Below are 23,594 nucleotides of genomic sequence, written 5' to 3'. Positions count from 1 at the left end.
CTCATCCACTAGCCTCTGACTCTCCTCATCCCAGCCCCCATATGCTCATCCATTCTATTTCCCCCTGCTTGGAATTCCCTCCCCTTCTGTCTGCTTGCATCCACCTGCCTGTCTCATTCCTCCATTAGTTGGTGCCTGGCAGATCTCACTGCCATTGAATAGATATGATTTTCATCTAAGCTCAGACCTGAGGCTTCCTGAGGGCAGGGACCAGTTTCCTCTTCCTGATTCCTCGACAGTTTCACTCTGGTGGCCTGAGGGGTGGGGGTTCGGGAAGGACGGTGCATTGGATGGCAAGAAGGGAGCAAAGAGCAGGGTAGACAGAGAAGGGGGGCAGGCGCAGGACAGAAAGATGGACAGAGGAGGCCAAGGGGCCAGTGGGGTAGGGACTTCAGTCAGGTGAACCCCCCACCCCAAGGATCATGCTCAGCTTTGACCCCCAGGGCCACTGTAGCCTTGAGAGGAGAAGGGTGCTGGGAGAATGGCTGTTGTGAGGCTCTGCCCCCTGCCCCTCCTCCTCCTGCCCACGATGGGTCCCTTCCCTTCTCAGTTGGTGGGAATTGAGCTTTGGGGCTGGGAGAGGAGGCTCTCCCTTGGACTGGGGGTGGTGGGTAGGAGACTGGATGGGAGTGGGCAGGGAAAGCCAAGAAACCAAAGAACAGAAGAGAGAAAAGGGTGAGAGATGGAGGCTGGAGGCTGGGCACAGGAGCACGTGGGAGTGGGGGCGCGGCGATGTGAAGAAGCATGTTAAAAGCAGTTGGACACCGGTAAATTGGTGCGAACACCACCCTGTCCTAGGTGAAGTTGGTTTGTTATCTTTACCCACCAAAGCATTTACTTTGGTTAGTCGCCCGATCCACAAACACTTTCGAGGAGATGACATTACCGAAAGGGAGGAACATCTGCATCAGCTCAGCGTCCCCAAACTCCTGGGGCAGATGGTAGATGAACAGGTTACAGCCCTCGGGCCCTGCGGTGGGGGGGGAGGGGGTCGGGGGAGGAGGGATGGCGGGGTGGGGGAAGAGAGAGACAGAGGAGAGGTGAGCGAGTTAGGCAGCGGCAGCAGGGAGGGGTAGGGGCGAGGTTAGGAGGGGGGTCTCATCCAAAAGCGGCCACAGAAAAGTGGGGAGCTGCTGAGCCCCGGGTCTGAGCTCTGGTCTCCACTCTGCCCTCGAGCAAGTCTCTGAACCTCTCTGTGCCTCAATGGTCTTTTCTGCATCACAGGGTGCCTGGCAGCTCTAGGACTCCAGGGGTGTAGGCAACAAGTGAATGGGGTGAATGTGCCTGGTTAGTCTTGGAGGAGAGATGCTGAGGAGAGGCAGTGGGTAGGGAGACCTGCCCAGCACCTCCCCCACAGGGGAGGATGGAGGGAAGTGCTGGGGGCAGCCCTGTCTCTGCAAGCCTCACTCCCCATTGTCCCCCAGCCAAAGGCAGGACTCTGGGCCTGGAATGCCCATCCTCTGTCCTGGCCTGCAGCCACTCTTTCCCACTTGATCCCCAAAGGCCTTACCCTCCGCTGCCCTGAACCTTAAAGTTAGCCCTAATCTTGAAGGTGGAAACCAAGATTTATCCCACCTGCTCCAGCAAGCCAGGTAAGCAGAAAGGGCTTCATAGAAAGGTTTCGTGATGGGACACCCACAAGCAAGGGTACCACCAGCTTCATCATATAAAAGACTCCCCATTTCAACAATAAGAGCCCTGCCACTTCTGTAGTGCTAACTGCATGCCAAGCTGTTCTGTACACTTTATGTATATGTTAATTCACTTAATCCTTACAGCTGCCTTGAGGCTACTGTCATCCCCACTTCACAGATAAGAAAGCTGAGGCCAGAGAGGTTAAGTCACCTGCCAAGTCACGTAGCTAGAAGGTGATGGAACCAGGATATGAACCCAGACCCAGGCTGTCTGTCTCCATGGTCTGCATCCTCCTCTCTCTCTACTTCCCGATCATAAATTTCAGTGCCCCAGAAATCCTGAATCCTCTTGGATTCCAGATAGCTAAATTTCCAGATAGCTAAAGATTTACATGTTTCTTTTAAAATAAATTTTTTTTATAAAAATTAAAACATACTGGCAGTTTCTTTCAAAATTAATTATGAATTTGATGGGGGACTTTGTAATTTCCTCATTTCTGTCTCACCGCAGCAAAGATTTGAAGCGACAGACGGAAGAGTGTTACAGCTCTGTTACAGCTCAGTTTAAATGCCAGACCCATGTTACAGCTCAGTTACAGCTCAGTTTACATGTTTCTTTTTAAGTGACCAAAAGGCTGAGTTTTAGCTCTTTGAATGAGAAATATCTCCAAGCTGCTTCCTCTTTTTCTTGCATCTAAAATAAAGTGTGCCACATAAAACTTGACCTTTTAAACTGTGTGTGTGTGTGCTCAGTTGCTAAGTCGTGTCCCGTTCTTTGTGACTCCATGGACTGTAGCCCACCAGGCTTCTCTGTCCATGGGATTCTCCAGGCAAGAATACTAGAGTGGGTTGCCATTTCCTACTCCAGGGGATCTTCCTGACCCAGGGATGGAACCTATGTCTGCTGCATTGCATGTTGACTTTTTACCACTGAGCCACCTGCGAAGCCTAACTACTTCTGACATACTTCTGACTTCTATTTTTACATCTTCCATCTATTTCTGTGCCCTTGAGGGTCATAGCTGATAGCTAAGAGTCCTCTGACCACCAAAGCCTCCCTCTGAACCAATGAGCTCCTCGCCCCTGGTCCCTGCCCCACACCATCTGCCCATCCCTACTCTCTGGCCTCCACTCCCTAGACGGCGCTTTCAGAACAGGTGCAAGCGAGCTCCCTTACCCACTGCCAGGGGTCCTGGTGCAGAATTCCCCAAGCCCTGGTGGCCCTTCCTCCCCACCACACCCACCTCCCTTCCCCTCCAACCATGGCATGTTTTCACTGGCTCATACCCTATGGATGTGTCCCTTGATGGTTCCCAGCTAGATGTGAGTCCCCACAGCTCTGGGGCTCCCACAGCCCATATTCTGGGCAATACTGAGGCTCTTTCTCCAGTAGGTCTGGGAAGATTTCTCTCCAGCCAGAAGGGGGCACTTTCTAGGGGGCAGGAGCATTTGCCTTCCCCATACTCCTACTCTGCTCTTCCTGCACTCTGACACCCACCTTGAACTTGGGGGCCTCCCTACAAGCTCAAGTCCTGCAAGCTGCTTGGATGTTATTTCTGTTCTCCTTAAAAGAGACGAGGAGCCTCGAAGGGCAGAGTCTATGCATTCAGTCCCCTCAGCATGGTGTGTGGCTGAGCCCCACAGGGCCAGCTCTCCCAGTCCCAGGCTAGCCCTCTGCCCCTCACCCCCAACAGTGGGCCTACACATTGTCATTCTCGGGCTACCCTGGAGCCCTCAGTGCATTCTCTAATTCCCAGATTATCGAGCATCCAGATGGCACAACCATAGGACTTTGGATATCAATCTGGTCCAATCCAGCCTTCGGAGAAAAGAGAAATGGAGCTCCAGAGACAGAAAGTGATGGGCCTGGAGTGCACCATGTCCCCTGGCACAACAACCCAGGTGGTCTGGGGCAGGCATCCTCAGGGGCTTCAGGCATCTGTTCTCAGGGTCAACTCAAAGACAAGGGAGCTGGAAGGTGGTTCCTGCCCAGCAGCCAGCATGTCCTGGTATCTCAATGGCATTGACACAAGTGGTGGTGACCACGTGGAAAGAGGCTAACCACTGGCATGCCTGGAGGAACACAACCTTCTTGTTCATGCCTCATGCAAAACTGGACATGGCTTTCGTCTGGCTCCATCCCACTCCATTTCCAGGCTCACCTCATACTTGGCAGCACCCATGCCTTGCCTTTGCTCCTGCTGTTCTCCCTGCCTTGGATACCCACCTCCCCATCTCCAAATCTGAAGACTTCAGGACCCCAAAGAATTCCCCAAAGACCCCACTCCCAGCACCGTGAGCTCACCCCTGTATGCAGTGTACCTCTCTAAAGATCTAGGTTCACATCTCACCTCTCCCTCTTCCCTGCTCCCCCAGGGTACCAAAGTCAGGGAGGATGGGGACAACAGTGGGAGGCCCCCCTGTCTGAGGGGAGGCCAGAGTGGGGACTGGTGTGCCAGAGTGGCGACACAGGGTCTGCTCTAGGGAGCAGGGCATGGGGGTGGGAGGGCCTGATGCTGCTCTGAGATGGAGAGAAGGTACGTGGAAGAGTTCAGAGCTAGATGCATGGGCTGGTACAAAGTGTGAGGTAGCGGGTAGGACAGGGAGCAGATGAAGGGGATGGGTTTACACCAGTGGTAGGGGCTGTCATGTGTGTTGGGGCAAGCAGCACTGATCTGCAGCTGTGTGTGTGTGTGTGTGTGTGTGTGTTTGTGTGTAGAGGCCTCTGAGCCACAGGCCAGAGTGATGCAGGGCACTGACTACAAGGTAAGGGAGGGTCAGCCTGATGTCACAGTGGTGACAAAAGCAGTAAGGGCCCTTGGGCACAGTTCTGGGCCTGAGATGGGCAAAGCTGGACCCCACCACTTGTGACTCTGATCTGACTGATGTGGTGCTGGAAGGCACAGACTGGAGGGAGGAGGGCAGGGCAGGCTCCAGGGCCACAGCCCAGGGAGGGGACCTGCTGGCAGAGGCAGGCTGATGCCCTATCACCCACCCCCATTTCACCGATGGGCTCGGGTGTGACTTGGAGCTGCAGCAGCGCGTGGCTGCAGGAGCGAGCAGGGGGCCTCGCTGTGCACCCAGCTGGGTTCCTGCGGCTTGATCTTCACGGGCCCTGGGAAGATGGTGACACAGGTCTTGGGAGCGGCCCCCTGCACGTGAAATGAGAGAATGCCTCACGTACAACTTTGGAGGGGGTGACCAACTGGTGAGAGAAGGGCGGCATGCACAGTGAGAAATCAGCAGGTGACTGCTGGAGTCTGGAGACAGTCTTGAGCTAGGTGATCCTCACACCCCTCCAGGGAGTGATTGCCACTGTCCTCATTCTACAGGTGAGGACGCCAAGGCTGAGAGAGGAGAGGCCAAGCTAGGACTCGAACCTAGAAGGGTTCGCTTCAAAGACCAGGCTCTCAGCTGTCCAGGCTCTGGGGCCTGTTTGGGACCACAGAGCTTTGGACTAACAGCCAAACTAGGTCGTTTCTAGGACTAGCCCACCTCCCATAGCTGTGGGACCATCTGCTGCAAGGACTACAAACCAGTGATCTGGAAACCAGCGGACCTTTCTGGCCATGTGGGCTACTGAGTGGGTGTGGTGGCCTCACTGGCAGAGTGACCCTTTTCATGTGGTGGGAGACAGGACCCCATCAAACTGGTCTCTGTGAGCTTGGACTTGTTATCCAGTCCCCATGGGGCTCCAGACTCTGCAATGGGAGGACTCTTAGGGTCTCGAGGAGGTTCCAGCATCTGAGGCCCATTGGCCTGCTGCCCTGCTCAGAGCAGGGCCTCAAAGCCGGCTTTCTGGGATCCCCTTATTTTGCTAGGCCTACACCAGAGCACCCCATCCCCTCACCCACCCTTGGATCCTGCCCTGGGAGCTCCAGGTGGGCTCTCCTGCTCACCGAGAGGGCAGAGCTTCTGTCCTAGATGGAACTGGTCTCCCCGCTCCTGCCCACCACCCCAGCCATAAGCATCCCTATGTCTCCCCTTCCTCTCCGCTGGACAAACACTGCCCATTGTGGGAGGGGCGACTCCTGGACCCTGCCTCCTCCAGGCCCCCACCGTCCTGACCTCCCTCCACTGGGGTTTGCAGAGTTGCCTGTGACATGCACCTCCACTCCACCTCTCACAGTCCCGCAACCCCCCTCACCCTCGGCACAATGCAGATGTGGTCACTGTGCCAACAGAACACCACCGCCAAAGGCCTGGGGGAGCAGCCTCTTTGGGGGGAGAAGGGGGAGGGGCGTAGGAGCCCCACTGGCAGACTCACCTTCTCTCTGTTGCTGGGGGATCATTGGAGGTGGCTGAGGAAAGGCCTGGCTTATCTGACCATAGGCAGCAGGGTAGGCGGCTGCTGGAGGACCCAAGGGAAGAGGCAAGAGCGAGAGACGGTGACAGTGACACGAAGAGAGACGGGTGAGAGGCAGGAAGAAAGAGAGACGTTTCAGTGGTGAGCAGTCAAAGCAGACCAGTGAAAAAAATGCACTTTTAACATAACGTCGGTTTTTAGCAGTAATGAAGGACAAGCAGCAAAGGGAAGACTAGAAGTTGCATACGTGCACTGGTGTGTGTGCATGTGTGTGCATGCCGGTGTATGCATGTGTGTGCGCATGTGTGTGTGCATGCCGGTGTATGCATGTGTGTGTGGGCATGCTGGTGTATGCATGTGTGCATGCCAGTGTATGCATGTGTGTGTGCATGCCGATGTATGCATGTGTGTGTGCATGCCGATGTATGCATGTGTGTGTGTATGCCAGTGTATGCATGTGTGTGTGTGCATGCCGGTGTATGCATGTGTGTGTGCATGCCTATGTATAAATGTGTGTGTGCATGCTGGTGTGTGCATGTGTGTGTGCATGCCAGTGTATGCATGTGTGTGTGCATGTGTATGCACATGCCAGTGTATGCATGTGTGTGCATGTGTGTGTGCATGCCAGTGTATGCATGTGTGTGTGTGCATGCCGATGTATGAATGTGTGTGTGCATGTGTGTATGCATGTGTGTGTGAATGCTGGTGGGTGCATGGGGGAGGTGAGTTTAATCTGCTACAAGGAACAACCCACATGTGCAGATAATCCACAATAATGGATAATCAAAAACATCAGAATGGAAAGGATGGCCCCACACCACCTGGAACCCACCAGGTTTCCCCTTCTCTGAGCCCTAGCTGCCTCGGGCTCACACAACCTCACCCGTGCTCAGATGGCACCTGTGTGGGAGGTGGGGAGTCACCCTAGGTGTGAGCTTGGCCTCTGGAATCCTGCCAGTGGCTGGTTCCCCAGGGGCTGAGGACTGAGTTGAACAAATCTGATGCTTTCTATATTCAAATGGAAAAAGGGTCAGAGGAGGCACAGGACTGGCTAGACCCTCCTCAGCCTGGCCTGGCTCCCGAAGGGGTTTAGGGGGCTCAGCAGGTGAGGAAGAGAGCTTCCCCTGCACTCTAGGTGACAGCCAGCTCATGCAGACCCCCATATACCAGGCAGCCCCATTACCCTCCGGGGAGACACTGCCAGCTCATCTGAATGCAACGAGGAGAGGGACCCTGATGGGGCCAGACAGCAGGACCCTGGCTGGCAGAGATGATTGTGGAGGGTGTGTGTGTTTGCACACATATGTGTGTTGTCCAGCCCAGAGGCAGGAGAGAAGCTTGGCTGACAGCTGACCTTGGGCTTCCCACAGTAGCTCATCACCTCCCCATTCAGTGACCTGAGGCTACCTGCCCGCTTCTCCTTTTTTCTACCTTTGGCGGCCTGTCCTCCACATTCCCGGTCTTCCTCGCTCGGGCCCCACTCCTGTTGCCTGTGTGTGGCTGGGAGTTGGAGGGAATGGAAGCTGCTTCCCTTCCTTCAAACAGTCATCTGTGCTTTCTGGGACAGTGGCCCCCCAGCTCCAGTCTCATGTGGTGCTGCTGGGAGGCTGGTGCCCCTGGACAGACCCGCCCTGGCAGCACCATGGGGGTGGGACATCTGGCCTCAGAGATGCTGCTTCACAGCAAGGCTAAAGCTTAGCCCAGCTCACCAGTTCAAATGGGGTTCTGAACCCCCACCACTGCCAGGATGAATGAGGGTGAGGTAAGCTCGGCCTGATCACCAAAGGACGCCTGCAGAGAGCGAGGCAGCCTGGTGGAGGGACCACAGCTCCCTGTCAGTCCCTCCCCACTCCCCCGAACCCCCACACTGCTAAGCCCAGGCTTGGGTGGGGCGGGGCATTGGTGCCCAGGCACAGGGAGGTGCCCGCAGCCGGGGACCACCGTGGGGACCACCGTGGGGACGCGTGGATACTAACGACCTGCATACTGCTGCACTCCGGCGTAGGCCTGCTGCAGGGGGTCCGCGGCCGTGGGGCTCTGCGCTGCAGGGGAGCCAAAGGGCAGAGGTCAGCAATGCCTGCTCAAACCAGCCCCTCCCCCGCCACGCCCCTGGAGATGCTGCTGCAGCCACACTGCCTTCCCGGCCACCGCGGTCCCTGTCCTGTAGCAGGACATCTGAGGCAGGCTCCCTGAATGGCTGGGAGGGGGTGGCCCTTTCCCCAGCCTGGGGCCCTCAGAAGGGTGGTGGGCTGCTCCCCCTGGTTGGGGGCTGTAGGCTGCCGCTTTGGGGGGCAGCAGAAGGTTTGGGGGGCTCATGCAGAAGGCTGGGGAGGGCGGGGAAGGAGACAACAGGGGGGGCTCGACCATGAGGGGCTGGGTGGGGGGACACCTGAGGGATCTGGTCCTGGAGAAGGCCTGTGTGAGAACAGGCAAGGGGGCCAGAGGCTGTCAGGAGGGTGCTCTCCTCCTCACTTAACCCTAGTCCCCAGTGGAACTAGGGGGCAGAACCTGAAAGAGCATGGAGGCCTCATCCTGACATTCTCTCTGGGCCACCCACGCCTGCTCAAATAGAGGGACCCCCTCCCAAATTCTTTAGGAGTTTGCATGAGGCACACAGGTCTTCCACTCCCGGGCATGCCCGTGGTAGGACCGACCACACAATTGAGATCTGCCCCACAAATGATATCTGTCTGTCCACAGACACCGGGGAACCAGAAGACCAAGGGCCTTATCACACCCAATCTCATGATATCCACCAGGATATCCACCGCCCAGTGCCGGAGCACCAGAGGCTGATACTTTGGCAAGCAACCCGGGGAAGCTGGACCAGGGAACAGGCTCGGTTCACTTCTGTTGCCTTTGTGGTGTCTGCAGATGTGGTGGGCAAAAGTCTGGATGGTGCATGGACCAACGGTGAGCTCTGCCTTTGGTGATGCAGGTCAGTGATGACCGAAGTGGGAGTGGGCTGGCCTTGGGGGCCCAGGGAGGTGGGTGGGGAAATATCCAGCCTCATTACCTTTGAGACCAGCTGGAGAACACAGGGAGATAGAAAGGAAACCATCCAGGTTTATCTGCCTGGTGACCCAAGCTAGCCAAGCTAACTGGCCATGCCAGGCTCTGGGGCCAGTAGACCAGGAAGAATTCCCAATCCTCCTGTCTGAGCTCCCTCCCCTGAACCTCTCAGTAAAGTCACACCAGAATGATAGCACTGGGTGTCAGGGGGGCAAGGGAAAGTCCTGGGCCAGAGGTCCTCGGGGGAGGGCACAGCTCAGAGGGGTGAGCTAAAGATGGGTAAGGATGCAGGTTCCTTCCCACCTGGGGTTGTCCAGGACAAAACCTACCCCTCTGTTTCACCCAGGGTGGACACTGGAGAGGCGGTGGTAGTGGTGGTTGGCCACGTGACCGCCTGCTCCCTCCCCACCTGACTCTTGCACCAGCCCTAGCTCCCTGGAGAGAGAGAGCTATCTTGCTTGTCCTCGTGGTCTACCCAGCTCCGGAACTGGCCTTTATACCATCTAGAAAAAAGATATCTCTTCTTTGGGCAAAGTTTGGGCCCTACGCAGAACAGAAGGTGTACGACTTATACGGCAGGTCCCTCTGCAACAATGCTAGGATCACAGCAAGTGCTCAGCAAACAGTGCGACGTAGCGAGGAATGAACAGTCCTTATCATTTCAAAAGCCACCCCTTCATGGTGTTATGTGGCAGAAAAGGCCACACTGTGTGCTTCCAGCATGATCTCGAGGGCAAGAGGGGAGAGTAGAGATGCTACCTGGGGCTAGGTAGTGGAGAAAAGCATTTCAGAGCCTCCTCTCTACTTCTCTGCTTAATGGCCTCATTAGTAACTGCCAAAGAATGAACACTTTGAAGGATCTCGCTCATTATAGCAGCTCCAAACTCCACATTTAAAGATGGTAAATGAATTTTTTTAATGTACTACTTTTTTCCTTTCCTTCCCTTCATCCCTCCCTCCTGCTTTGGCAGGGGATTGTTTATGGGATGTGCCAGATTGTTACAAATGGGGGAGAGAAACCCTTCCAAATTCCATGAGGGAAATAGTTCACAGATGTTGGTGGGGGTGGGGAAAGAACAGGTTTGTCAAAATCCAGAGATCCAGATGGGCCTGTGGGCAGGGAGGGGAGGGGGCGGTGAAACCACTCAGATGTGCTGGGGACTGTATCTCCCAGCCCACAAGCCTGAGTGAGGAGGAGCCCAGGAACCTGAGATGGGTGGGGTCTCTCCCATCTCCAGCTTGCCAAGCCCCTCCCAGCCTGGAGCCTTCGCCCTTCAACAACACTCCAGATTCCCCTCTAGGCCCTGTCACTTCATCCTCTAGGCTTCTCTGACCTCTGTGCTATGCACTGAGGGGTGAGGTATGGGAAAACACGGGGAGGGGATAAACAGCAACTCTAAGTTCAAAGTCAGGAAATTCTCCTCCATTTCTCTCTGGCTCGGTAACCTTGTCCTCTGCTGCTGGTGGAGCTTGTATATTCTCTGGGTGTCTGGGTCTCACTCCAGAATGCTGAAATCAGAATCTGGGCATCTGTGGGTTTGCACAGTAGATTCTGGTGGGCAATAAGAGTGTGGAGCACTAATGTGCCCCCCAAGGCTGCCCTCCTCTGCTCTAGTTGGGCCAACGTCCTTACACTCTCTGCCCCACCAGGATGGCCCCTCTGCAGCACACTGCTCCTTGCTCATCCATGCACAATGAACTCTCCCTTCATTTGAATCCTTAAGCATCTCAAGTCAGAGAACACTCACTCTTGATGAAACTCTGCTGTACCATATTCTGTCGATGCATACTGTACTCCTGCCTGGATTCTGATCTCCTCAGAGATCAGACCATGTCCTGCCCTCCTTCTGGGGCCCCCCTTTCATCTGTCACAGATTGGGCACTAAATGAGGCTTATGGGGACTCTGTGACCTCATTACCTGCCCTCCAAGAAGGAGGACACAGCTCTCATCATCCTATTGCATTGCCTCTTACCGGTCTACTCTAGAGCTTTGGGCCCACCTTCCCTGTGCCAATGCAAGTCCACCCTCAAGACCAGAGAGAGGCCCTGCTTCAAGTCAACTGGGCAGTCTTACCACAGAACTGCCAAATCTTAGAGGAACAAAGTTATTCAAATTTTAGAGGAACAAAGAGAGAGTCCCTTGGACTGCAAGGAGATCAAACCAGTCAATCCTAAAGGAAAGTAGTCCTGAATACTCACTGAAAGGACTGATGCTGAAGCTGAAACTCCAGTAGTGTGGCCACCTGATGCAAAGAAGTGACTCATTGGAAAAGACCCTGATGCTGGGAAAGATTGAAGGCAGGAGGAGAAGGGGACAACAGAGGATGAGATGGTTGGATGGCATCACTGACTCAACGGACCTGAGTTTGAGTAAACTCTAGGAGTTGGTGATTGAATGGGAGGCCTGGCATGCTGCAGTCCATGAGGTCACAAAGAGTCAGACACGACTGAGCCACTGGACTGAACTGAAAGTTATTCAAGGGCAGGCCTCCTGGATCTTCCTGTGTGCCAGAATTCAAGCAGGACCCAGGAGCTGTCCAAGGTTCTGGTCCTCTGTTCAAGGTGCTGACCACAGTTTTGGTATGCAGCAAGGGACCGAAGTGGTGGGTACTAACCAGTCTAGCAATCTATATACCTCCACTTCCTTCCTGGAAGAGTCTTTTCCTACTTAAAACTAAATGTAATTATTCTTTTAGCATCTATACCCTCACTTCTTTGGGTCAAATTCACTCTCAAGTAATTTGCAGTTACTAGCCTCTCTTTTGGAGAAGGCAATGGCACCCCACTCCAGTACTCTTGCCTGGAAAATCCCATGGATGGAGGAGCCTGGTGGGCTGCAGTCCATGGGGTCTTGAAGAGTCAGACATGACTGAGCAACTTCACTTTCACTTTTCACTTTCATGCATTGGAGAAGGAAATGGCAACCCACTCCAGTGTTCTTGCCTGGGGAATCCCAGGGACAGGGGAGCCTGGTGGGCTGCTGTCTATGGGGTCACACAGAGTCGGACATGACTGAAGTGATGTAGCAGTGTAGCAGCCTCTCTCTACCTGGTTGAAAAACTCATCTATTCTCTTCTCTCCCCTGAGGGAGTCCCAGAAATGGTTTTTTTTCTCACCCATCAGACCGACAAACACCCATGGATCTGTCTTCTCTCCCATCAGAAGCTCCCTGAAGGAGGGCAGGATCTCTCCCTGATCACATTTGGGGTTCCACCAAAGAACAGACAGAGGGAAGGAGCCACACATTCCCGTGATAACAGTGAGGGCAGGGACAGGAAAGGATGAGGAGCATGCCGCATGGAGAAGGAAGGGGTACCAGATGTGCTTACCTGGGTAGGGGTGGATGCCATTGGCAAATACAGCTTCTGCAGCGGGTTGCCCATTGGCCTGTGGGGGGAGGCCGGTGAAGCCGTTCACCCCAATGGGGGACGGGATGCTAGGCACGGCTGGTGCAGTGATGCCCGGAGGGGTGCTGCCTCCTGGTTTTAGAGGTGATGAGGGGTGGAGGAGGGGAGACAGGCAGAATAAAGGCAATGAAGGTCAACCCATGGATCTCCACCCCCTGGCTCCAAGGGCCCGGGCACAGACTTGGACCTCACACATCAACTCAGTCCAACCTGTGAATCAGGCCTTGGGTTATCTCCCTATGTGTAACGACTCTACTCATCCCAATTGTATCTATTCTTCAAATTGGAGTCCAAATCCCACCTTCTCTACAAAGACTTCTCTGACCACTGACTGCTCAACCTTGGAGCTGCAGCACATAGACCTCTAAGTGTCCATGACTTTGACCACAGTCGGTCTTCTTTTAGTCTTTTTCAATGGTTCGTGCTCACGCCAGCTAAGTCAGGATGGACTGGTCCTTGTTTGGCCACCAAGGGGATTCTGAGCTGTGGCTCTGCTCTCTGCTATCTTGACTGGATCACTGATGGGCTGATCTGCCTTCCCATGAGGGAGTCTTGATACTCAGGTGGAGGGAGTCTTAATTGTGGTACTTTCTTGCATTGAGGGAGAAAGGCCTTTGCAGAGTTCAGATTCAGCCCTTTTCATATACAAATTAGACACCCTGGCTACCTCCAGTTAAGACAATGGTGATGTCACTATGGTGAGGGTAAAGTTGGGATTAGATGACAGCACACTGCCCTCCCTACACCAGGTGTGGATAGCGTCTTTATTGTACTGAGGCCCCAGAGGCTGGGAAGGGCCTTCCTCTTCATGTAGGAAGCAGAGAGGGTCTCTCTGTGGATAAGGACCTGAGGTCATCAGGAGTGTCTCCAGGTTGGGGATCAGAGCTGTGGGGTGGTGCTCAAGTTGAGGCTAGAGATGGCACAGCCTTTTATAGTTTTTAGCTGGGAAAGGAATAGCTCCTGGATGTTGGGAATACTGCTACTATGGCCTGAGAACAGAAAGCCAAGGAAGCTTGATGAATGAGAGCCCAGCCCTTGGAGCTAGACAGGGATGCTTCTCTTTGAAACTATTGGCACTTATGGCCACACATTTCTTTGAAGGGAGCTATCCTGTGCATCACAGGATATTTAGCAGCATTCCTGCTCTCTATCAGATTACAGTACTCCTTCAGTTGTGACAACCAACAATGTCTCAGGACATTGCCAGATATTTGGGGGCAAGGGGCAAAATTGCCCTGGTTGAGAATCATTGAACTGGATAACAGCCAAGATCCAATTAAAAACATGCTTTGTAAGTAGAGCTGTTTTCAACCCCTCTGTCCTTTAGCAACTCTTGCAGTTCTCTCTTGCTTGTTCTGTAGTTGTCTTGAAAAAATCAGTGAATCTAGGTTGGGTTAAAGGAAAATGAAAAATGGGGCTCCTGTGGTTGGACCAGGGACCAAACAGGGCCACAAAGTGGGCAGGGCTCTTCTCCCTCAGACCTCAAAGGGAGATGTGTTCATGTCAATTTCTTTCCAGATCTCTATACTACAGATCAACATGAACTGCTTCCTGACATGGCTTAACAACTCACTCTGAAATCGTATCTTGGATAGCAGGGGTTCCACATCCCATCTTCCCATGGGTCCTCAGGAATTAGAACATTTTTGAGACAAACTGCTCAAGGATGATGCCGGCACTGGTCCCAGACACTGGGTGCTCTTGACCCAGGATGGTCTGTTCGTAGCCGAAATTCGCCAAACCAAGGTACCAACCTGGGTTCAGCAGCTTTCCTGCTAGGCCAGGCCTCGCGTTGGTACCTGCCCACTCACCTGAGGTTGGGGTCATGGGTGCGGCTGCCAGGCCGTTCATGTTGAGGGCCGCCATCTGCTGCATCTGGGCGGCGGCGAAAGCAGCCATGGGGTTCAGGTAGCCGCCCTGTGCGACTGACGCCATTAGGGCCGCTTGCTGCTGCATCAGCTGGGGCAGAGGGAGTGGAAAAAATATCATGCGCTTCCAGGAGGGCGGCCCTCCCCACCAAGGGGTCATTCAGCTCCTGCTCCTGGAGACCAGCTCCCAGGCCATCAATCCCAGGGAGCTCAGATGCATGTCTCTCCTCCCCTCTCCGAGAGCCCTGAGCCTTCCCCACACCTTCCCTAGTTCTCAGGGCTCCAAGGGTGCCAGCCAGTCCTGCGGTTCATGGAGATGTGACATCCAAAGCTCTAGAGACAACTGGATGAGCTGCTGTAGACCTAACTTGGCAAGGTTTCTGTTCGGGACGGTCCTAACTTCGAGTCTGCAGGGTAGAGGTTACAGGAGCATCCTAAATGAAACCCAGAGGTGAGCAAGAACTGGGAAGTTGGTTGAAACTGGCCATTTGGACACTGTTGAAGAAGTGAGGTGAGTTTGCAGTTTTAGAACCAGAGCCCTGGCCTACCTTAGTGCCACCGGTGTGGGGGTTGTGGTCACAAGTCCAGGAGGCAGCTGAGGGGCGATGCTGGCAGAGCCTGCCCCCATGTGGGAGAATGGGCCTGAGAGGACCTCAGGGGAAGTGTGGGTGAGGGGTGCTTTAAAGCACCTCACAGGATCCCTGCTAGGAGTAACCAGAAGGTGGAAGGACACCCTTCCCTTGAGTGATGGCAGGGGTGGGGTGGAGTCAGCAAGACTTCGAGCCTCTCTCCCTGTTCCAGTCAGCGCTTCCAAGGCTTTGCGGAGAACTGCCACCCCGTCCCCGCCCCGCTGGGCCCCCACTTACTGCCTGTGCGTAGGCGCCGTAGGCCCCGAAGGGGATGGCCATGGGGTTGAACATGCCCATCTGGCCAGCCATCTGCTGCATTCGCCGCATTGTGCGCTCCTTGTCGGTGTCGGCAAACTTGACCACCAGACTGGATGAGGCTCCCTGCAGCCGGGACTGCACGTGAGGCCCACCAGTCCTGCCCCATCCGCCGCGGCTCCCTGGCCTGGGCCCACCCGATCCTCTCCACGGGGTGCTTTGGGGGCGGGGGAGGGGAAGGGGGCAGGGTAACAAGCACCAAGCCTCACCAAGGAGTCTGGAGCTTAACCTTCCTGCAAGCTTTTTCTACCGAGGTGACCTTGGGCTACTTCCTTAGCATCTCTGGGCCTCAGTGTCCTTGTCTGAGAAATGGGATTGTTGGCAATGCCTTCCTGTCTCCTGGGGAGGCTGCGAGCGTGCTTTGCGGGCACGCGTTTGGCACCGTGTGGCGGCGCCAGGACAGGCGGGGTCTTGAGGATGTGTGGGATGGCAGAGATGTCTGGGTCCCTCATTGCCCCGTCTCGCACTCCCCAGGGTCGGCCACACTCACCGGCATGGTCTGGCTGCCGTGCAGAGCATTGATGGCGGCTTGTGCCTCAGCGTGGGAGGAATACTTCACAAAGGCGCACCCTGGGGGGACGGGAGAGGCTGAGCCAAGGCAACTGGACCCAGAGAAAGGTCAGAGAGGCGCGAGGAGTGAAAGACGCGGCACGGGAGGGGCCGAGGGGAGAGGGCGCCTCCCAGAGGAAAGCAGAGTGAGACCCAGAAACACTGAGAGACACCGACAAACACAGAGATACACAAGGAGGCAGAGAAAGACCTGGGCCGGCCAAGGATGTCAAAGGACCCTTAACTGGCCCCGTCCCAGTCTGGACTCGGATCGCGGCCTTTCCTTCCTCCCAGGCCTGACAGCTTCGCACCTTCCAAGCAGCCTTTCCCCGCTGGCCAGACCAGGCCAGCTCCAGGGGGCTCTGGACTCTGCTAGTAGGCTGGCTAGAGACCCGAGGCCTCGCCCCGCCCGCCCCCTCGCCCCGCCCCTCTTGCCCCTCCCCTCTTGCCCCGCCTCGCCTACCCTCTAGCCCTGCCCCACCCACCTCTAGCTCCGCCCCGCCCACCCTCTCGCCCGCCCCTCCCACTTATAGCTCCGCCCACCCTCTTGCCGCCCCACCCACCTCTGGCTACGCCCCGCCCACCATCTCGCCCCGCCCCACCCACCTCTAGCTCCGCCCCGTCCACCCTTTCGCCCCGCCCCCACGCACCCTTGCTGTTGCCGTCGGGTCCGCGCAGAATGGTGCACTCCTCGATGTTCCCAAAGGCCTCGAAGAGGCGGCGCACATCGTCCTCAGACTGCTGCTTGTTGAGCATACCCACGAAGAGTTTTCTATCTTCTGGAACAAAATTAGGAGATGCTTACCCGGGCCAAAGACCCGGAGGCGCGGGGTCGGCCCGCGGGAGGAGGAAGGGTTACGGAGGGGAAGGGTAGGAGCTGGTAGGGGGCAGGAGGGGGCTCACAGCCGGAGGGGAGGGATAACAGCGAGAGGGAGACGGGTGGGAGGCGGTGGGACACCGCTCGAGGGGAGGAACGACCAGGTGAGGGGATGGACGAAGCGGGGTTGGGGGCAGAGCCAGAGGGGGAGGCGAGGCGGGAGGGGTTGCGTCTGAGCAGGGGCGGGATTGCAGCGACTCTGCCCCTTCCGGCCCTCAGGCCGGGCCAATGGGCTGGCTGCTCAGCTGTGGCCCACAGGTCCTTTGGACACCCCTGCATCCTCTTCCTCCCTCCTGTTAGACACTCACTGTCTTCCTCAGCCACTTTCACCCCCAGAGGCCAAAATTAATTCACAACTGGCAGGTGGGCCACAGGGCCTATGTATGCGCTCTTCTCTCTGCCTGGAGTGGCCGCCACATCACAAAGCTGAATCCTCTAATGCTAGGTCTCCGCTTAAATATTGCTTTCTCATCAAAACCCCTCTTTATGCTTCTTCATTCTCTGTCTCAACCCGTCTTCTGGTGCAAAATTCCAAGGACAATTATTTACTGCTTTGCCTGAGTAGTGAGTTTCTGTCTAGCTCCCCATCCCTCAAAGTAGGCTCCCCTAGCGAAGAGGCTAGGCCTCTGCTGGAGTGGTGGTAGAGGCACCTAGTAGGCCCACAGGACTGAGCTATGGAATGAATGAATGCATCCGAGGGGCAGCCTCGTTTCTGCCTCACATGTTCTTACCTCCATCTGGTGCTCCCTCTTCTTGCCCCTTCCTATTCATTCTACAAAATTCAGTCCTGGGCACTTTGGAGGACCCAGTTTCTGAAGACTGGGCTCCCTCAGCAGACACCCGCCCCCCCCCCCACAATTGTGTTGAGTACCAAATGGTTTGTTGACAACACTCAGATGTGAGCTTAGGGTGACAGGGATTACATTAGGCTGTGTGGATTTGTAGTAGCTTATGACTGCAAAAATGTTTCCCATCCCACAAGCTCCTATTGCCCTGTGACTTTCACTCCTCCCAGGGAGATGGGATCTATGTTTCCTCCCCTTGAATCTGGGCTGGGCTGTGACCATTCTAACCTATAAAGAATGGCAGAAGTAACACCAGATGCCTTCCAAGGCTGGATCATAAAAAGGATCAGCTTCCACTCTCTGCTCTTTCAGGGATGGTTGCTCTGTGGAAACCAGTCACCATGCTGGGAAGAGCCCCTAACTGGCCCACACCAGGAGTCCACACGGAAAGGAGCCCAGGCCTCCAGCTGACAGCCAGCATTAGCCATCAGACATGGAGTGAATGAGTCCTGAGATGATTCCAGCCCCCAGCCCGTGAGTCTTCCAGCCGAGGCCCAGACAGCCTGGAGGAGAGACAGGCCTTCCAAGCTGTGCCCAGCCTGAATTCCTGACCCACAGAATCCATGAGTGTAGGAAATGGTTGTTTTACACCACTCCATTTGGGGCTGAATTGTTAAGTAGCCATAGTTTGGTGGAACGTGGTCCTCGTGGTGGCAGACACCCACTCGATGTTTGTTGACTATTCAGTGACTGACATGCACAGCCAAGGCTGCAGAAATGCACACTCCAAAACTGCAGACAGCCATGTGTTCATGGTTTCCACAGAATGCAAGGGCAGTCCAGGCCCATGTCCTTCTGGATCCAGGGTGGTTGGTACCTTCTGCCCCAAAGCACTCCCATCACCCACACTGCCAGGAGAGTTCACGTAGAGATGGGGGCTGAGTGGGCTCTGGAGCAGAGGAAACCTCCAGGTCCTACCAGGCTTCACAGGCCACCCTAGAGTCCTCCTCTTCAGGAAGGCTGACTGCTGCCCTACTGGTACCCCCAGCCTGGAGCACTCAGCACTGGGCAAGCTCTCCCTGACGAGGTGCTCCTTCCATGCCCACACGGTATCAGTGCCAGTTCCTGCCACCAGGGCTGGGTCAGGACACACAGGCTTGGACTTCCACCATCAGGGCGGGGGGCTCCAGCTAAAGCTCTGGGCTTGGATTCCACTCAGATGCTCAGGCCCTGGCAGGGCGGGGCACACCCCACCCCATCTCCAGCCCTCACCAACTCCAAGCTGTGCGCTGGGGGAAGCAGAGACTGTGGGCCTGAGCGGGAGTGGAAGGGGTGAAACTGAGGAGGGATGGAAGGCGATGGATTCATACAGAAAAGGGAGGGACAGAAATGGCAGAGACAGAGGAAAAAGAATTAGAAATAAAGAGCCGAGAGAAGAGATGGACAGAAGGAAACGGCAGAGACAGAAGTGGGAGGGAGAGGGACTTAGGTTTAGCTCCCAGAAGCACAGTGACATTTTACAGGAAGTAAACTGAGTTTTGACGCCTTCAGTGGAGCCTTGAAACTCTGCTCCCAGGTCATCCCCGTCTTCCTCCTCTCCCAGCACCTTTTAAAGACTCTGAGTTAATGGGATTGCTGGGAAGACAAATAAGTGGCAACCTGCCCTCTCCTCATGCCTGACCCTCCTGCTCAGACACTGCCTCCCAGGAAGGACCTGGGAGGGAAGAGAAGGCCCAGTCTCCCTGGAGCCAGACTCGGATGCTGCGACTGCATCTCCTTTTCTGACTTCTGAATGTGTTCCTCTGGTTTCATTATGACAGCTTTCTGGTTGCATTAAAATTCATTAAATCCCCACGTGCCTTTCTAGCCAGCCACTTCCCTTTTCCAGGTTTTTTTTTGTTTTTTTTTCCTAATTCCTTCTTTCCCTCCCTGAAGTCATCCCTTACTGCCGATTCTTGGTTCTCCATCCTAAACCTGGGTCCTTCTCAAGGCGAAGGGGACCAGGCTCCCCCTCTTCCTGACTGTTCAAATCTCCCTTTCTGGAAGGCCACCAGGAACCAAAGAAACCTGGCTATAGGCTCACTTCTGGGTGATCTTGGATTGACCCCACCCGGTGCAAAGGTTTATTTGTTTCTAGGTTCCTCTTTATTTTCAGTTGGCTTTGGCGCCGGGTGAATGATTCTAAGGCTTGTCTTTCAGACCAGGGAGTGAAAAGACTCTTGAGTCTGAGAGTCAGTCTCCTCTGGCCCAGGCCCCTGGCTCACCCTCCCGCCCTGCTGCCTTCGGCTACATACTTCCTTACCCACCTCAGTGTCAGAAATGAGAATAACTAGGCCCTCCTCATGTGGATGGTAGACTCTCAGGATGTGCCGCAGAATGAAGCAACCAGCAGTAGTAGAACGGCGATGACCCTGACCTGGGGTTCTCTATCCAAGAGGAAGAGGAAATGAAGCTCCCCGGGCCCTGACTCAAGGCGGCAGAGGTCACAGTGGGGGGCAGAGGGGAGACCAGAGGCTCCACAACTGGGGGAGGAGGGCTAGAAGTGACAGACTGCAGCAGACCCAGGCCGTGGCTGCCCAGCTGGGATGGACAGCCTCTCCCTGTGTCCCCACCTCCCCAGCCACTTTCCCGAGGTGCTGTCCCCAAACTGTGTCAGACGACCACCAATGACACCACTGCGCTGCTGTCTCGGACCTTATGCCAACCTAGGGGGAGTCTCAGAGGGTGACTGCATTTCCTTGGCCACTGCCCTACCCGCACCATCATCCACACAGACTCCCGTGTCCCGGGCCAAGCTGAGAAGTCCCTGCCCAGAGCCCTCCTGCCTGAGGGATGCAGGGTCCCTGGGTGACGGCGGGGCTAACCCTCAGCCTGAGCCCATTTTAGGGTGTGAAGCTGTGGTTGCTTCTCTGAGGAGATGTTCAGGCAGGTCCTGCTGGGACTGGGCCACAAAGGCCACCTTCACAGAAGGTCAAGCCAGGAAAGACCTCAAGGCCGGGGTGTAAATGGACTGAAGGTGTCCCTGAGTGTGAAGTCGCTGAGACAGTGTGGGAGTGGTCACCTCCAGGGACGCAGGAGGCTGGTCTCTAGCCGAGTAGGTGGCTGTGTTAAGCTCACCTTCCAACTTCTGGCAGGTCTGTAGGGGCTAGTCGGGGAACAGGCGGTGGCAACACCCTGAAGGCTTCCTGGAGGAGGTGGCCTGGAGTTACGATGTCCAAGGCTCAGGAGCAGGATCACCAGGCCCACAACAGAATGTGAGCAAAGACTGAAAGATGAGAGGGCCCTTTTTGGTTGTTCTTTTCATTTGCTTCCTGCCTGGGGGTCCGGGGAAGGGGTGGGGAAGTTTGGGCTTTGCTTTCCCAGGTGCCTCTGGCCTACCCTACACCCACCCTGCCCCCAACACACACGTCTCCCAGTCCTCTGGTCTCGGGAGTCTTCTTCCTTTTCCCAGAACCTCAATCTAATTCTGAGTTTCAGTTTCCCAGCCTACTAGCACTGGGGGACACCTCCAGGAAGCCTTAAGTGCCAGTGAAAAGGCAGAGGAGTCTAGTTGCCAGGATCTCATGCTTGGAAAAGACCCTGATACTGGGGAAGATTGAGGACAGGAGGAGATGGGAACGACAGGATGAGATGGTCAGATGGCATCACCGACTCAGACGGACATGAGTTTGAGCAAACTCCGGGAGATAGTAAAGGACGGGGAAGCCTGGAGCGCCGCAGTCAGTGGAGTAGCAAAAAACTGGACACAACTTAGTGACTGGGAAGCAACAACAGCATGCTTGCTCCAGCCCCTCCAGGAGGGAAACAGACTCCTCTCTCATCCACTCAGAATATCCGGGTGGAATGGGGCTCTGGCTGGAAGGCTTTGCATTTTAAAAGGAGAGCCCAGAAAACAGAGAAGCAAGACTTTGATGGCAAGATGAGGACAGGCTCCTATGGGGCATATTTCAGGGTGCTGCCTCAGGGCCCCAGACATGCGGGGAAGCATCTTGCTGGCTGTGCAGGATGAGGGGCCCTGAGCCGGGCGGAGGCGGGTGGCAGCCGCAACACTTGACTTGCCAAATGCCAGCGCCCTGGCTCTAATGCTCCAATTCCGGTTTAATTTTCAAAATTTGATTCGCTCATTACCATCGGCATTAAACAATATTTCCTGCTTAAGGATAGATGGCTGCCGGGGCACCGTGGACGAGTGCTCAGATGGCTAATGCCTTTTATGGCTGCAATAGACTTTTACTGTTCTCTTCCCTGCAGCTGCCGAGGGAGGGTTTGTGGGGGACCTGAGCTGGAGAGAACCAGGAGGCCCAGGGCCACGGTGGGGAAACATTGATTTTGAGTTCTGTGGCTAGTGGGGTGGGCAGGGGGGTTGCTAGGAGACCAAAGAACCGGGCTGGGTGGGTCTTGTAGGACCACAGCTGTAGGGAATGCTCTCCACAGGGCCCCTGGAGGCCCGAGGGCAGCAGTCTGGGGAGTGAGAAGAAAATTCCAGACATTCACAGTGACTGAGTCAGAGGACTGTCTCCACTCTTGTGCCTTTGGCCCTGGGGGTGGGGAGGACTGGGCCAGAGCTCAGAGCCCCAGGTGCTCATGCACCTGCCCCTTGGCTGCTGGCAGAGGCCATGCCGGGCCCTCAGCATCCCTTCAGCTGTTCACTGTGGGACCAGGGGACTTCCCGGAGTGCCTCCTGGATCCCAGGACCATCTGCTCTCCCTGGGGAGTGATCTTGTGCCTGAGGTCCCACAGGGGAAAGACGGGTTCCTTCTCCCTGAATTCACCCGTGGATCAGGGAAGACCTTGAGAGAAAACACATAGACTTGACAAGGGGTAGGGACCGGCTGGGGGAGAGGGGGCAGGGGGAAGGATGGTGGGGGGAAGGAAGGAAGGGGCCGGGGCATCTTCCAGGGAGTAGCTGAAGCTGTGTGTCAAATCCTGGTTGACTGGGCCCCCTTATGCAAGTCACGCACCCTCCCTGGGCCTCCATTCCCTCATCCATAAAAGGGGAGAGTAATCGCACCCACCTCGGGGATGAGATGAGTTGAGGTACCTGAGATTTTTAGCCCAGGGCCCAGGACAAGTAGAATAAGTGCAGTTCTGTGCTGGTTTCAGCCAGACCGCTGCTCACCCACAGGGGCGGCTTCTGCTGGGATGGAGAGGCCCACCCCACCCCTGGGGCATGGAGTGGACCCCAGGGACACTGATCAGACACCTGCCTGAGGGTCAGCCTGAGAAGCCGGGTATACCCCCACTAAACAGCAGTGGTTTGGGGCAATCTCTGAGATGCTCCCCAGCATCCTCCAGGCCCCAGCCTAGACTGATTCACAGCAAGAGTCATTTCCTTGAAGTTACATCGAACCCTGCTCTGGGCCCTTTCCACTGCCCCGACCCATCAAACACCCTGGCTCCTAGGGGGGAAAGGAGCGTCAAACCGGACATCCAAATTGAAATCTGTGTCATTTTCAAAGCTGCCGACCCCACCCTAAGTCTGGAGGCCTCCCCTTCCCCCTTCCGGCCAGCCCCGAGGTGGGCAGCATGCAGCCTCACACCTGCCTTTCAAAGAGGGGAGCAGCAGGCAGGGCTTCGGGTCTGCGCCCCCTTCCTCTCCTGCCTGGGGGGCCCGTGGCTGCCTGCTTTCCTTCGGGGGATCGGGAGTTTGCAGCATCGCCATCCACACGGGGGTAAGGGCCTGGATTTGGGTCTCTCTGCAGCCCTGCGATCAGGTCGCCTGCCCCCTGAGAGCCAGTCCCTTCACCAGGTCACGAGCCAGGCCTCAGAGAGCTCCGCACATGAAGTGAGCCTGTAAGTAAGCAGTGTGAGCCCTGCTTCATTCCCACAACACACAGCGTCGGAGCCAGAGCCCGGCGCAGCGGAGGATAAAAGCGTTCCTGCTTGGGAAGAAGGCTGAAGGAGACATCAAACCAGATCAAAGGCTGCTGGGGATGGGGCGAGACAGGGCTCCCGCTCCACGGGGATGCAAATGAGGACCCTCAGCTGCTCCGGACCCCAGGGGAGGCGGCGCAGGGCCTTGATCTGCCAAGCTCCCTGCAGACACATACCTCTGATGTCGGGGCTGGAGGAGGAAGAACTCAGCCACTCTCCCCCACTCTTATTCCTTCAGCGGAGTCTGCCTTCCAAATGCTTCGGGATGGGGCTGGGGCCATGAGAGTCCCTTCCTCACTGTCTCCTGACAGGCACCCAGCCCCTGCCGGCTGCTCTC

At 55.8% G+C, this 23,594-nt stretch overlaps 1 protein-coding gene across 50 annotated transcripts in view; it reads right to left on the bottom strand.

Annotated features, from left to right (window-relative positions):
- The window catches only part of CELF4 (CUGBP Elav-like family member 4), a 312,290-nt gene that overhangs the window by 15,380 nt on the left and 273,316 nt on the right, over window positions 1–23,594 (bottom strand). For 9 of the 50 annotated variants that reach the window (XM_043444164.1, XM_043444197.1, XM_043444175.1 and 6 more), the window contains exons 4-11: window positions 16,372–16,497; window positions 15,663–15,742; window positions 15,095–15,238; window positions 14,172–14,319; window positions 12,283–12,432; window positions 7,917–7,982; window positions 5,902–5,985; window positions 887–970 (exon numbers count right to left, since the gene is read on the bottom strand). In XM_043444164.1, the coding sequence (XP_043300099.1) occupies window positions 887–970; window positions 5,902–5,985; window positions 7,917–7,982; window positions 12,283–12,432; window positions 14,172–14,319; window positions 15,095–15,238; window positions 15,663–15,742; window positions 16,372–16,497 (882 nt within the window). Of the gene's footprint in view, window positions 1–826; window positions 971–5,901; window positions 5,986–7,916; window positions 7,983–12,282; window positions 12,433–14,171; window positions 14,320–15,094; window positions 15,239–15,662; window positions 15,743–16,371; window positions 16,501–23,594 lie in introns of all 50 variants that reach the window. The other 41 variants (XM_043444193.1, XM_043444163.1, XM_043444196.1 and 38 more) reach the window with 17 other exon arrangements.

Source organism: Cervus canadensis, chromosome 23 (genome assembly GCF_019320065.1).
Source record: "Cervus canadensis isolate Bull #8, Minnesota chromosome 23, ASM1932006v1, whole genome shotgun sequence".
In the NCBI taxonomy this organism is placed as follows: domain Eukaryota; kingdom Metazoa; phylum Chordata; class Mammalia; order Artiodactyla; family Cervidae; genus Cervus; species Cervus canadensis.
This window is presented reverse-complemented; position numbering and strand designations above follow the sequence as displayed.